The sequence below is a fragment of the Euprymna scolopes genome, chromosome 12 (assembly GCF_053919585.1).
Source record: "Euprymna scolopes isolate OS-2025 chromosome 12, ASM5391958v1, whole genome shotgun sequence".
Classification (NCBI taxonomy): Eukaryota; Metazoa; Mollusca; class Cephalopoda; order Sepiida; family Sepiolidae; genus Euprymna; species Euprymna scolopes.
Genome location: NC_136493.1, coordinates 74,956,963 through 74,972,669, shown reverse-complemented (window position 1 = coordinate 74,972,669; position 15,707 = coordinate 74,956,963). Strand labels below are relative to the sequence as shown.

General features: G+C 28.3%; 1 protein-coding gene across 1 annotated transcript in view; it reads left to right on the top strand.

The window, feature by feature from the left end:
- Nucleotides 1-15,707, top strand: part of LOC145291343 (exportin-4-like) — a 261,999-nt gene that overhangs the window by 223,993 nt on the left and 22,299 nt on the right. The window contains exons 17-20 of the mRNA XM_080137107.1: nucleotides 44-248; nucleotides 6,658-6,746; nucleotides 12,017-12,083; nucleotides 14,536-14,652. Coding sequence (XP_079993233.1) covers nucleotides 44-248; nucleotides 6,658-6,746; nucleotides 12,017-12,083; nucleotides 14,536-14,652 — 478 coding nt within the window. The remainder of the gene's footprint in view (nucleotides 1-43; nucleotides 249-6,657; nucleotides 6,747-12,016; nucleotides 12,084-14,535; nucleotides 14,653-15,707) is intronic.

Below are 15,707 nucleotides of genomic sequence, written 5' to 3'. Positions count from 1 at the left end.
CCAATGTTAAATACTTTTTCCTTTTTTTTTTTTTTATATACAGGTTCTCCAATCTCTTCATGATCGTTTCTATCGGACAGTTTCACATGCAGACTTTGGCAAAATTTGTCACACAGCTGGAGTCAAAGCTGATATCCTCAACCTTCTCGAGTCCATGTGTGGTGTTGCACTGGCTTCTCGTGTTGATATTGTTCATCACCTTTTCAATTTTCTACACCCGTTACTTGTGGAATGTGTCAAGATTTTAGGTACTAAATCATCATCTTTTGTCTCCCTTGCTGACCATATATTGCCCCATCATTTGTAGTTTCCATCATTTACTAACACATTTTAATCCAAACACTTAACATTAGTTCACTCTTTACAAAACAAAAGTCTCTTCCTTTCTATTTTATATAATAATTCTGATTAAGATCAGTGTGGATCACCTATCTAAACAGCACTCTTTTCTCTATTTTTAATAATTTTAATTATAAAGAATGATATTAGCTCTTTATGAAATGAATGACCGGCAGAAGATATTGTTCGGACGAAACAGCTTACCTTGTAAGACTTGTATATAATTGTGCTTATTGGCTGTTTTCATTTATGGAGTATTTCATTCTGGCCTAATATCGAATCATCAGAAGAGAATATGTACTATTTTGGGGCCTTCCTCTTGTAATAAAATAGTTAAAACTGTGCATATTATCTCCTGATGATCCAACATTATCTGGAGGTCAGAATAAAATACTCCACTAGTGAAAAATTGCTAAACACTATTATATATAAGTCTACAAGATAAGCTATTTCTTCTAAACATAGTGTTACTGTTCTGATAGAAAATATTATTCCCTAATTTTAACCATAAAAATCTAGTAAAAGTTGCTGTTAAGACCATATTAATTATTATAAATATGAAAAATTGGAGGAACTTTGTTCAGATTTAAAAACTAACCAACATTTATTCCAGAACTTTGCTGTAAACATCATTCCTCCCAAGTGGAAAATATTTTCTTTGATTAATTTTATTTTTCTTTGGGTTATTGTCTTCAATGTTGGCATTTTTAAAAATTTTTTTTTTATACATTTGTCACTGTATTTATATGAATCTAAAGTCTTGCTATAAAACAAAAGTCTATGTTTATAAAATGATTTTTACATATGATTAATCAACATTAAAAAATAAAAAAAAAAATAAAGTCAATTGAATAAAACTGCCTGAAATATGAGTATTTGGAGTAAACCTTGCCAGTTTTTAATTTGTTGTTCAAAGGCTACTCATGTTTTGATTAGAAAATATTGCATTAAAAAGAAATAGTAATTATATATGGGCATGAGCATAAAAGAACGACTCTGAGAAGATTTAAAACTGTGCCCAAGAATAAGGAGTGCTTTAAGCCAGCGTATTCATTACCAAAACATGGCTATCCTTTAAAAAGTAATATTTACTCTAAAAATGTAGGCAAATTTAAATCCCTTATTTACTTATATATATATATAAAATAAACAATAAGATGGTAAATTCTGATAGTTATTTATTCATTATTTATTCATTTTTTAAGTAATTCATAACTTTTTATAGACTTCATATACATATGAAAAACCAAATATATGAATCTTGAATTATCTTTAAAGTTTTACAATCAAGTATATATATATATATATATATATATATATATATATATATACACACACACACACACTTAATTGTAAAGATAACTCAAGATACATATATTATGAAATCTACAAAAAGTTATGAGTTTCTTGAAAAATCAATAAAGTGACTATTGGAATTCAACATCTTATTGTTTAGTGTGTGTGTGTGTGTATATATATATATATATATATATATAAGTAAATAAGAGATTTACCTTGCTTTATCTAAGCCTTGTTAAACCAAATTGTTATGGTGAAAAATAAATGTATAACTCTACTTGGTATTGATCACTATTATATAAACATAGTAAGAATTTAATGGATTAACTCCGATGAACAATAAAAACAAAACAAACAAAAACAATGACCGATATATATATATATGCTTGATGTGCTCCTTGGAGCAAAGCACAAATATGTAGTCTGCCATGAGTATAATTTCATATTACTAAACTTACCTTGTCTATTGAGCACATGTTTATTTTAACATTATAATGGGAAGGTTGTCTAGTCTGATAGCAGGAGGGGAGATGTTTGATTGAAGACCTCAACTCCCCATGGCAGTTGCAGACTTTTTTAGTGTGTGTAATTATATGTGCCTTTTGCTGCAGCTTCCTCTTCGAATGAGAGATGTTTCTTCACGATGCCAGAAAATGGTTACATGCAGTTCTTGGGATGCACAGAAGTGCTTAAACAGGTTTCCGGCTGCTCACTAGGGTTAGTGAACTAAGATATGCACAAATTCCTTATTCTAACCCTATGCTCTAACAGATTCATTTCCACAAAGTGTGTGTGTGTGTGTGTGCTGACTTTTTATTCTTTGTTAAAGATGACACTATATAAAAAAAAGTGCAGTTGAATTTTGAGCTGTAAGTGGGTTCACTTGGACTTGGTTTAAGCACTTTTCTGCATCTGCTGCATGTTTTGGGATTTTTTTTAAATTTTAAAGCTTATTTTCAGTTTATTTAAAGTGTTTTTATGTTTGATACACAAAAACATACTCGAAATTTTATAAACAGATTTTTATGACTCGATTTTCAAACTGATGCATGAAAAGTTTTCTTTAGATTTCAATATTTCTTCAAGCTTCAGCTTGTTAAAGAAAAAGAAAAAAATTGTTATTGTGAGCTTTGCTTTTCTTTTGTTCATCACATGCAAGTAAGTTTATTGCAGGGTTAGTTTGTAAAATGAAAAATTCTTTCTGAATTCACTAAATTGAAATTGATTTAAACATTTACATACATATTCTTGACAGGATAACGACTTGGAAAATAATCAAAATGAAATTCAATATAAAACTCAGTTTTGTAAAAGATCTAAAAAAAAAAAAAAAAAAAAATTAAGAATTTAGTTTTTTAAAAATATTTAATTTTTTTTAGAAACTGATGTAAAATGAAATATATTATCTCTAAAACAAAAAAATAGTGGAAGGAAGAAATAAAAAAAGTCTAGTTCGAATCCAAAATTGATCAAAGTTTTACCTTAACAGCCCACACAATAAATCTGCATATATACATGTGAATATTTACATAGTTCTCATAGAATAATGAAACAAGAATTTAGCTTCTACGATTTTTTGTTTTTATTTTTACCCCCACCACCTCTTCCATTTTAATTTAGATAAAAACAGATCCGTCTTTCGGGTGTGTAAATAAGCTGATTTAATTTGAATCTTTTTATTTACTCTGTAAACTTTTCATATTTGCGCGTTCTCTGTATGCAGTGCACACTCGATTCTGAATACAATTTGAATTTCTCTTTTGAACTTGCCAGATGATTTCATCCTTTTGACCACCACTTGCACTGGCTCTCTTGTTTCACACACACACACACACACAATTTATTGCTTTTCTATTTTTTTTTTTTTTGTATTAAAATCAGATTTGTTTGGCTGATGAATTACTCAAGGCAGTTAGTAGAAAAAAAGAATTCATAGTAAAAGTTAATATTAATATTTATTCAGAAACTAGGTATTTGGTGTTTCCCTGGAATTTTTATTTTTGCTTGGTTTTGGAAATTTTCCTAACCAAATTATTAAAAAAACAAAAGAACATTTGTAAAGGTAAATTAAATATTTACAGTATCATTTGATTGAATTATTAATTAGACCAATGTTATTAAAGTATAGTTATAAGATATTGTTTTAATGACTATAAAATTATTTGATGTAAATAGCTCCCAAAACTTTCTTTTGATACTTGAGGATTTAAGAATTTTCAAAAAATACTTTTCTATTCAATAATTTCAATCCTTAATTCCTTTCTAATTTCGGAAGTTCAAAATAATTTTATAAAAATGTCTAACCATTAATCAAATTAAAATGGCTGACGTCTTTACAAATAAACCTGAAATGTGTTCTGATGAATTTTATTCTATTGCATTTTTTGGTTTCAATAAATATTCAATTGCAATTAAACTTACCAAAATTGCTGCAGCATAATTAAATACACATGCAGGCACAAGCATACAAAGTGGTTACATGATTCTAACAAATTTAAATTGGTCAGATTGTTTTTTACATTAAACTTACGTAGCCTTTTTTAAACTGACAAGTCAATATTTATTTGAATGGCCATTTTTAATGTCTTTTGCAATAAAAACTTGCTTAATTTCAATTGAACACATTACTTATTCCATTTTCCTCTAATTATTTACAAAGCAAAATAAGCTCATGTCATCAATAAAACAATTTTTTAAAATCTCCAATATTAGTCCAACTATCTCTGCTGTCTTATAATATGCATTATGTGTACATTAAATATTGGATTATTTAATTTTGGAAATTACTTGCATAGCATATTCTTTTACATGATTTATACAACCTACTTACATTTTCTTCATCTTTGCTATAAGTAGCCTTAAATACACATATAACAAAAAGACACTTGCTTTGTAAGTAATTTCTTATTCTATTCTATACTTCGGTTTTTACTAACTATTCAATAAATGAACAACTTGCATATTGGAGATAGATTAACAATTAACTTCTGTATATTTCTTTATTTGCTTCCATATTAAATTCTAAAGTATGTTTTTTGTGGATAATCAACCTAGAATTATCCAATGAAATTGTTGGGTTTGTTAATATCGAAATTTACAAAAGGTATTTTATTCACTGTCATTTTATTAATATAAGTATTTGATTTTTTTTTTTTTTTCTTTCGTTGACATAAATTTAATACTGTTAGTCAGTTACATGTCTGTCTTGACAATATATATTCTTCCTGAGCATGAATGTAACACAAATTAACCAATTACAGCAGAAAGGACAGACACCTAAACATTGCATTAAATGTGTAGGCACTTTAGGGGACGATCCTTGAACTTTTATTATATCTAGATTTTGTGTGTGCGGTTTCTCTACATATATTTAAAAGAATACAAAAAAGTGCTAACTAAAGTGTGTCTGTACAGTTTTGTTGTTGAAAATGGAAGCTTAAATATATAGATATGGAACACTAATAATAATCGTTACTATATTAATGGTTTCTGTGTTAGTAAATTTTTTCAGTTTCATAAGAAAAACAAATCTACTAAAATAGAAACGTTTTAAAACAGTTTATGCAATATAATTCTTAATATTAACAAGAGAAGCAAAGAAACTTTAATACAGGGTGGAACACTAAATTTATCACCCTAAAGAAAACGCCTTGATTTTAAAACTTTTATTGAAAAAATCAATTCAGGTAACTTGATTATGTAGTAGAGCTGACATCTATTCAATGTAGCCGCTTTCAGCCTCAATCACCACCTCGATACGATGGTGAATGGCAGCAATCAGGCTGGCTTCGGTGTTATGGGAGGTCATGTTGGTGATGCTCTCAATGTATGACCAAACAAAGTAGTCCAGCAGGTTCAGGTTGGGGACAGGGTGACCCGTAAGAAAAGGGTACAAAGTCATAACACTCCTTCTAAAGCGAAACCTCTCTGATCTCACTCGAACATTGTGTCACTTTCGGACATGATAGAAGGCGCCTATCGCTCTTAGGATTGGTATACAATTGGCTAATTAGTAAATGGTCTACAACAACAAAAAAAAAAAAAAAAGAAAACCGGAAATGGAACCATGTTGTCTTTTCTAGAGTTACAATTTTATTGTTCCACTCTGTATATCAAATAAAGTAAAATGGTGATAATATTGATAATGATATTGTATATTCCTTATTTAAATTTTTTTTTTTTTACTTTCTCATCTTGGTTGTTATTAGTTTTTCCTTCAAATGCCTTGTGCCAAACTCTGAAACTCTTATGTAATTTTGAAGCCTGAAGGTACACTATTTGCAGTTCATTCTCCAGTCAGTCTGATATGCTATTAATTGTTAAATTAGCTTATGTTGATAATGTGATACTCTCCAAAAATTTATAACAAGTTATTGTCTCTAAGTTGCATTAAAAATGAAATTAATCTGAATTTCTCTCTCTTGAATAAATCAATCAAATTAATGTTGGAACAAATCTGAATTTTCAAAATGCTCAATTAACATCGTTTCAACCTAAAATTGTTTGCTTGCACATTTTCAAAGTCAATAAAAGAAATAAAATTTCATTTTACTTCAATAATTCTCAAATTTACATAGAAATGTGCAAAGTGGTCACAAAATAAATTAATATAAAGAGATGAAAAATAAAATGCTAATGTAAGGGAAATAAATTGCAGTTAACATGAGTTATTATCCTTACATTATTTGAGTTATTTTAAATTGTCGCAATTGGAACGATCCTCCCAACCGGAATTTTATTTTTCAAGCAAAGTGAAGTATATTCTTATATTGTGAAAAATGTGCTAAAACAGGGATATTTGCTTCTACATAGTCAATTTATTAATATATCAAATATGATGCTATTTAGGTTTAAATTATAAAACCTGTCTTAATTTTTAATATTAAATTGCTTTATGTTTTATTTTCTATCTAACAATTGAATTTTTAAAGTTGAAAAAAAAAAACTTTTTTAACAAAGGAGCAAGTTGTAAAATCAAGTTAGTAAAACTTTTTAATTCAACTTTATTTTTTGCTTCAGATTTATACCACAATTATGAAGATGTAGTTCCACTTGTTCTTGAACTATTTTCTGAAGTTATTCAACGGCAACTTTGTTACCTTAATGAAGTAAGTATCTTGAATATATTCAAGTTTTGCAATAAAATGATTCCTCTGTTTACTTAATTTCTACATGCTTGGCTTTTGTCTGAAAATTGTCAATAAATAAAGCAAAATACAAATATTTTATGTATTTACATAAGTTTTTTTTTTTTTTTTTTTTTTTTTTTGAAAGCTAAACATGATGCCAGTAAAAAGGACTCCTGCTAAGATCTTTCAACTAACATTGTTGAAATATAATTAACCAGTTATTATAATAATGGTTAATATTAGGTTTACATGCCACTAGCATTGTTACCTGGCATTGCTTGGTGTCATGGATAACAAAATGAAAGTGTGTGTAATATCTTTTTTTTTTTTTTTTTTCCACTACACCCTTCCCTTGCTATCTATTTCTATCACCGTTTTCATTTATCCTCTTATTTCCAAGACTTTTTATTCTAACAGAAGACAGAACTGAAGTCCAAGAAAGTGTATTTTAATTTGAATTATGGGCCAAAAGTGGATTGTTAAAAAAAAAACCTTCACAAAATGTTCCCCTCCATCTCCATTTTGTTCCTAGTAACCCTCAAAAGAATGAATATAGCGAAGAATGGGTTCTTTTTAAGAATACGTATCCAATAAAACTTCAGTCCTGGGTATAACTTTAAGACATCCAGTGATGATGTCCCATTTGGGGGATGTGGATAATGTAGATTTACCATTAGTTACGATTACTTCCAGGTCTATTTTGACTTGGAATGGTAATGTTATGGCATCTGGTGCTACCAGTTCAGGTTGTTTGAAGATACTGGCTTCCTAACCCGAAATGATGTTATTTTTCTTTTCCTTTTGCAAAGCTCAATCATATTCTGCAAAGTAAAAAATAAACAAAAAATTATTCTCAAAACAAACCAAACAAATATTTAAAAATGTAAAAAACTTGAAACATAGTAACTTTTCCCAAATTATTTGATTGGACATTAAATAACCTGAAAATGGTTGATATGCCATGAAATAAATGGCGTTTAGTTTCTGATACACTCTGGCAACCAAGATTTCAATACTTACATCATCAATTCCAAGTTTCGTTGGTGATTTCTAAAATTAATGAACATGAACTTAACCAAACAAACTGAATGTATTATTTCTTATATTTTTGCAAAGTTATTTAAAGAAAGAGACTGTTGATTTTATCTTTTTAAATATATTCAGTAATGTTTTGGTATTTCAACACAATATGAACCAAACTAATTCTTACTCTAAACTTTTTTAGGATAAATAAAAAGATAACCAAAAAATTGCAAATGAAAAGTTGCAGAGGTAATAAGGGTATTAAAAAATTACATAAAAATCGATCTTTCTAATTGATTGAAAAATAATCATTTTTTGGTAAGTAAAGTATAGCACCATTATTATTTGTATATTTTGCTAAAAGTTGGAACTTAATTCAACTCTGTCAGTTTGTAGCTAGAACTTACATCACAATTGCAAATTTATGGATAGCTATTCCTAAAATTCCAAAACAAAACTGTATGTATATTCTGTTCGACTTGATGCTGAAAAAAATATCAACTTGATGTAGTTTTTGACTTTTACCTGAATACAAATGTGGATAACTTCCCCTTATATAACAGAGTATGGTGTGGATATTAAAACTTTGCAATCCTGCTTATTCAAAATGGAACCCTATATAAATATTAGCTTGTTCATAACATTATGATGCAATGTCTGTGTGCACCAGACTCTTTTCAGTCACGGTTCTTATCACAAGGTGAAATGTGAAGATTTTCATCCAGGTGATCTTTGTCAGCTGACAATGAAAGAAGTACGAGATAGCAAACATATCTTTCAAATACTGTCTTTAAAATACTGTAACAAATTAACACTAATCTTTTTCTAATTATTTTGTTTATTATTTTCTAAGATATGGTCACAATCCAAGTAATAATAGAAGCAAAAACTGCTGTCTCGTTTAGTTTCTGATAGACTCTGGCAATTGTTTAGCGCTGGACAGTGCTCTTACAGGGGAGGGGGGACTCATAGTAACTTAAAGGGAAAATACAACTCCCTTATGGAGTCATATCTGCTACTTTTACTGTCCCTGTGACTTTCGGTTCCTATGGACTGTCCTCTTTGGTTCATAAAATTCTGTTTTCGGAAATAAAACACATCCTTATTTAAGGAGCAGTTATGTTTGTGGTTCTCCAGAATCAGTAATGATCAAAATTATGCATTTTACTTCTGGTTGAATAGACAGAACATTGCGGTTGCAGATTTTTTTAAAATTAAATTTTTAGTTACAGAATCTTTTGTAAATTGGAGATTATGAAAAAATAAATTTTTAGTTAAAAAAAGTTAGAAACTTAACAAAATGCATAAATGAAACGAATTTAAACAAAAGTTTTGTAATAAAACAAATATAAAAAACGTCATTGTGTCCCTATTTTAGTTAGGCACAAGATCGCTTTTAAGGAAGGGAAAATTTAACTCCTCAAAATGGGCATTCTGGAGTAGGATAACTATAAAAATTGTCTCCTAGAAGGATTTTTCCTTCACTGACCAAAGACAAAAACAATGAAGTATTAACAAAACAGATACTAAACTTAGCTCCTAACCAAAAAATATTGAAGGCGGTTTTGAAAAAAAAAAAAAAGTTATATTCTATGTACCTTTTTATAATACAAAAGTTGAATATTTTTGTAAAACATTAAATTTAGTGATCCTAGAAATTTTTTTAGATTGAGATAATTTTAATTTTTCGTCCCAATCCAAACTGTTCCTTTTTGGGTTGTAAAGGAGAAATTCTTCTGGACTGAAGCAGTTTTTATTTTTGTTCCAATCTAAAGTGCTCCAAATCAAAATCAACCTTGTGTCGAACTCTGCTCTTTTGGGGACGAAAGTAGGAACACCATCTTTTTTTGTTTTTTGTAAACTGTCTCCATACAATTAATATCCACTTATTTAAATGATTTTTGTTTGTGTATAGATCGTTTTATAAAGTTTATAATTTTTAATTAAAAAATATTTTTTTATAAACCTTCAAAGTTTACAAAACAAAGTTTTGTAAATAATTTTTTTAATTAGAAAAAATCTTCAAAGACAAGTGTAAAAGAAATTAGTGTCTTTCCAAAATGTGTCCTTTTAATTGTTTATGATTTTTGGGACATCTCAAGTATAATTGATCCAAATTTAAATTCTGAGAATTGACTTTTGTCGTTACTTTAATGTTTTATACACTCTGAGGGTGTTGTAAAGATTAATTTGAGTTTCAGTATTTTTAATAATATTTAATATCTCTTCTGTTTGTAACCTTCAGTGTTTTTTTTGCAATACACTGATATTCATTTAAAACTAGTGATGAGGCGATTCCAATATTTTTCCCCGATTCCAATACAATTACAGATTCTGTGATAAATTCCCGATTCCGATACAATTTCTGATTCTTTAAAAACCTCTAAATATTTAACTATGATATTGTTATTTTCCCTGATTTTCATGAAAACACGTGTAAAATATGCAGATATTTTTCTAAAAGTCAAGATACTTGTGGAAGATGATCTATTGATTGTAGCTTCACTGAAATGAATATTGAAGTATTTTATCATTATTACCACCAATGGAAATAAAAAAAGAATTAAAAGAATCGTTTTGAAATCTGAAAGTAGGCATCAATTTTTCCCCATTCCGATAACCTCCAATCTTTTCAATTCTGATTAATCATTCCAACACTACTTGAAACTCCATTATTCCAACCAGTAACCTCTGCAATCCTGTTTTGGTATAAAATTAAAACCAGCCATTCATTCTCTTCTGAGTAGATAAAAATACAATAGGTATTCACAAATTAAACAACAGCTGGTTTTTTTTTTTTTTCTTTTTTTTTAAAATAAAATTATCACAAAAAAAAATCAAATTAGAAAATTATCAAATATCAGTGAGATTTTTAGTATTTGTTTCTTCTAATCACTCAAGTTATTATTTCTAGAAAAATTAATCTTTGATAAATATCTCCCATAAAATGGGAGCTATTGAAAATGTGCTCTGAAACTTTTAAGTGTGTGTGTGTGTGTATATATTTTTGGTAGATTGAAGCTAATATTTTAAAAATATTTAATTTGAATATTTTTAGTACATGGGTTGATTTTTCAATAGTATTTGTCTAAATAAATTAAAACATTTCCTAATCTTCTCTATAATCTTAATAAAATTATATTTGAGTAATCACATTTTTAAAAAAGTATCCAGATTCAAAATATTTATTTTAAGATGTTTAAGAAATTTCATAATTTTAAGAAATTGAGGTAAACATTTTACTGAAAAAGATATATAATAACAATAGTTCATTGTCCAAATTTTTTAAAAGCCACTCTAAAAGAAATAAAACTCTTTTACTTTTAAATATAATTTAGTTTTTTTCTTTTTTTTAATTGTTTTTTTTTTTAAATTTGTGATTTGTTTTCATTGTTTATCTTTTTGTAGAATGTTAAAAAATGAAAATGTTTTTATCTGGGGTGGAGGAACAAGAAAATAATCAAAACAGTGAACGTTTGGATTAGGATGTTGCTATAAGATTACAGCACTTCATTTTATTCAGACAGTTTGCATGTTGAAAAAGTCATCTGAATTAATAAAATATAAAAATACTTTATTGTCACCATGGCAAAAAAATTTTCTTTTCTTCCTCTGTGTATCTAACCTCAAACAATTTTCAGGAAGATTTCTTTCCAACAATCTCTTATCTGTAGAAAACATTGCTGTTGCTTTCCTACATTGCTTTCATTTTTCTGATGTTTTTTGTTACTTCATTTTCATTGATTGTAAACAAAATAAACATGGTCACTTTCAAGTCCAATATCAACAGATACTTGTTGAATCATCTTAAGTAATCAAATTTCATAATATAGTTTAACATTCAGCTTACGATCTCATTAACCTCTATCCTCGAATGGTTTTTAGTCTTGGTCAATGTAACTTGTTAGTATAAAACAAACAAAGGCATTGAAATTATGCAAAAAGTTACTATTAAGGATCAATTACTGCTCGTTTTCAAGAACAAGTCAACATTTTCAATTTGTTCCTGGTCATGTTTTGTTTTGTAATCTTCCTTACAGAGATTCAGTAACTTCATGTCTTCATTTAATTCCAATAATTATCCTTTTCATTCAAAATTATTGATGCTTTCGCGATGTTTGTACACCTCTCAATTGTAATGTGGATGATCAACTGATTATCAGAACTTGTTTTTTTATCCCAAATTCTAAAAGAATCTTATTTACTGATGTTTCTTTGCATTTTAGGCAGACTCCCAGAAGATCTATGAACTCTCTCTGTCTGTTATACAAACTTATTCCAAGCACAATATTGGTAAGTTTATGGGAAAAAAAAAAAATGATTGTATAGTTGGCAGATAGACAGTTTGATTGTTTGATTATATTTTTTATCTTTTTTAGGAAAGTATTTTAAACATAAAATTTTATTTAAATAGGTTGGGGATTTATGAAAGATTAATTTTAATAATTAACCAAAAATTTATTTGAAAATGTCAGTTTACATGTATGCATTTAAAATATATTTATTTATCATTTAAAATATATCATTTGAGTTTCTATAAGATGCAAACTTTAACAATTATTAATGAATACAACATTAAAATTATAACCATATGTAGTGACTAATATAAATAAATTTAAACCCCATGAAATATCAATTATAAGATACTTAGAAAATTGATTTAAATTTTTTTCTATGTTGTCAAATATGGAACTGGAGTACATATAAAAATTATTTTGAAAAAACAAAACCCTTTGTGTTGAATAATATTAGTTCACTTTTTCTAGATTTTTGTATTTTGAGATGTTTTTATGTTTAACAGCTGCAAAAATTTAGTAATGTCCTTTTGTGTTTCGGTTAGTTCAGATTTTATCAAATTTTAAATCAAACAGGTATCCAATTGCAAACTGTAGATGAAATAAAGGAACTTTTCCTCAATTATCGTAAATATGAAATCTATTTGAACAAGACAGCAAAAATGTAAATGGATTAAAACTATGTAACTACACCAATTGTTTTAGGTTTTGTTCCAGCTTTAAAAAATTCACAACTTCATATGGTTTGAAAACTCATCTGGCATTGACTGCATTAAGACAAGCTGGAAGTATGGAGTGGATTATTTACTAATTAACTGCTAGAGAAGCTCACTAATTTATTATACAGACTATTTGGCTAGGAACAAAAAGTATCTACAAATTTGCTTTTCAGTGAAAAGATTCTTCTAGACTGAGGCAATCTTTGTCCCAGTTCTGTGCCATTTGAGGGGTGGGGGTGAATTTTCCCTCATTAAAAAACCGACTTTGCATCTAACTCTGCTCTAGTAGGAAGGAAAATAAATAAGGACTTTAAATCTGAGTTTAAGATTTTTTCAAAATAGGTTCCTAAATTCGAAAATATGCATCTAAAGGAAATGAAATGGTACAGTGATTAAATTGTTATGAAAATAATGACTAAGATAAAAATAATGACTAAGATAAAAATTGTCATCTGAAAAATCCAAATAAGTAAACCTATTTTGAATATTTATCTGCTTTTTATTTGTTATACTTGGGGAAAAGATATATTAGTTTTGTTTATTGTCTGTTGGAACATGTGTTCCAAGTGATGTCGGATAGTGAGATGAAATTAACAAGTAGCAATGCTTAATAAGAAATTACACATCAAGGTTTGGAGATGACAATTGGAAAGCGTAAAGATGTGAGTGAAAATTTAAAGTTAGCAAAAATGAACAAGAAAAAATTAAAATTGTCTTTTAAATGTTTCCATTTTTTTCCAGTGTGTTACTCAGAAATTCTTCTGAACATATAAAAAGCAATGATTTTTTGAAGACAGTTTTGGTGAAGAGGTATAAAAGTAGTTTTAATAACCAGTCATAATCATAACCAGATGGAAATTGTCACATGCTGGACTTGAATGCTAAGTGATGTGTATCTTTTAAATTATGATTAACAAACATGTTGGAAAGTTTCTTGTGCAATGCAAAAAGAATGATTATAGCAATGTTTAACGCTGACAATGATTTATGTTTCTCTGCTTGGAGGTTTGTTTCTTGATACTTTGAATATTGGTATTTTGAATAATGATGGTATTTATGGAGGATTTATTTTTTCTTTGGCGAAATGCTTTGGTTGTTCGTGGAGCAACTACAATGATTTAAAACTTCAAATCAATAATGAAACCAGTTAATCTCTGATATCTGACCTGAGTATCTACAAAGTGTATTTTATGATTAATTCCTTAGACAAAAGAACTTAATTTAATGTAAACACTAATGTTAAGCAAAATGTTAATTGATGCAACTATTACAGTAAGTTGCTGCAAACTGAATCTGATTAAAGAATTACCTACTGATGAAGTATAAAGAATTGAAAATAAAAACCTCTTTATCTCACATCATGTCCATGTATCTTGTAGACATTTTCTGTCAAGCAATTTAATTTGAAGTTTTTTTGTATGTTGCGTAGCACAATATTGACTTTTGTAGAATTCTTCATTTGAGAAATGTTTGATATACTGTGGAGTAGGTCTGATATAAATTCGGTTTATCTCTATGACTCGTCTGCCAGTATCTATAAAATGTATTTTATGATTCAACTCTATACAGATAAATATGGAATCTTTAATACTGTCATGGGATAAAAAATTATGGAATAAATTTATTCATATATTGGCTCACACAGCTGAAGTTAATAAGATATAGCATTAATTTTAATGTAACTTTTAATAGTCACTTCCCCTGAATCATTTACCATTTTGTTTTCCATAGCTCGGAAAATAGCTGAAATCAATGACGATGAGGAGGAAAAATGCTGTGATCTCCTTTTGCTGATGGAACTGCTAACACATCTGCTGTCTAAGGATTTTATTGATTTCAGTGGACCAGGTAAGTAATTTTTTAATTCATCATTTTTGTGTTGATCTTTTTTTTTTTTCTTCAATTTTTTTTCTTCAGTTTTTTTTTTTTTTTTTTTTTTTTTTAAAACATCCTTTTTAAATACCTCATACTCGAAAATTAGTGGTAAGAAAAATTTCTGAAACTATCTACCACACATTTAGATTTTTCCTAATGTAGCAATATATTTTCTGAACATTATATTTTTAAAAATTTTTTTTGTGTGTTAATCCTGAATTACAGAGAGTCTGCAATAATGGATTTCCACCTTTCCTTGTGATCATGATCACAGACTTGGTTCTATTGAAGGTTGATTTTATAGAGATCTTTGTGCATGATGTCTACCTATCTCATCATTGGCTTTCCTCTTGATCACTTCCCGGTTGCTTTTAATGCATAAACGAGCTTTGCAGCAATTTTGTTGTTGGATCTCGGTATACGTTCAAACCGTCTGAGCCACCATTGGTGCGATGCCAGATTGCCTTCAGATGTCCTTGTTGCAGATGTGGTCGAGCAGTGGAATTCCATTTCTGAACAAATTAATGAAAATGCTCAAACATTATTAACAGAAGTGGCTGTGGAGAGAGCATATTTGTTGCTATTATATTTAATATAAATGTTGAATTTACTAATAAAGAACCGATTGTGACTATTTCTGCATAATGCCTAGAATGATGGTCTCAAGGCAACAAAACAGATACAGTACTATCCCCCCTCTCCTTCTCAAATTGAGCATAGAAAGATGGTACAATGATGCAATTACTAAAAAGTAATATTATAGTTTTAGTTTCAGACAGATCCCAAATCTCCATTATATATAGATTTTATTGCAGATTCGTAAAACTCAAATGCTCTGATAGAATGATACTTTCCATCATTGGGTTGCTTGTAGAACCCTAGAAAAGTTTAATTTTGTTGTAGAGCTTTGTAAAATTCAAAATTATCTTTACTATTTTTCTATGTCTAGTTTGAAATAGGCCAAACTATATTTTTGTAATATGGCTTAATTCAAAATTAATAGGTGGTTTTTCAGAATTCCTCTGATA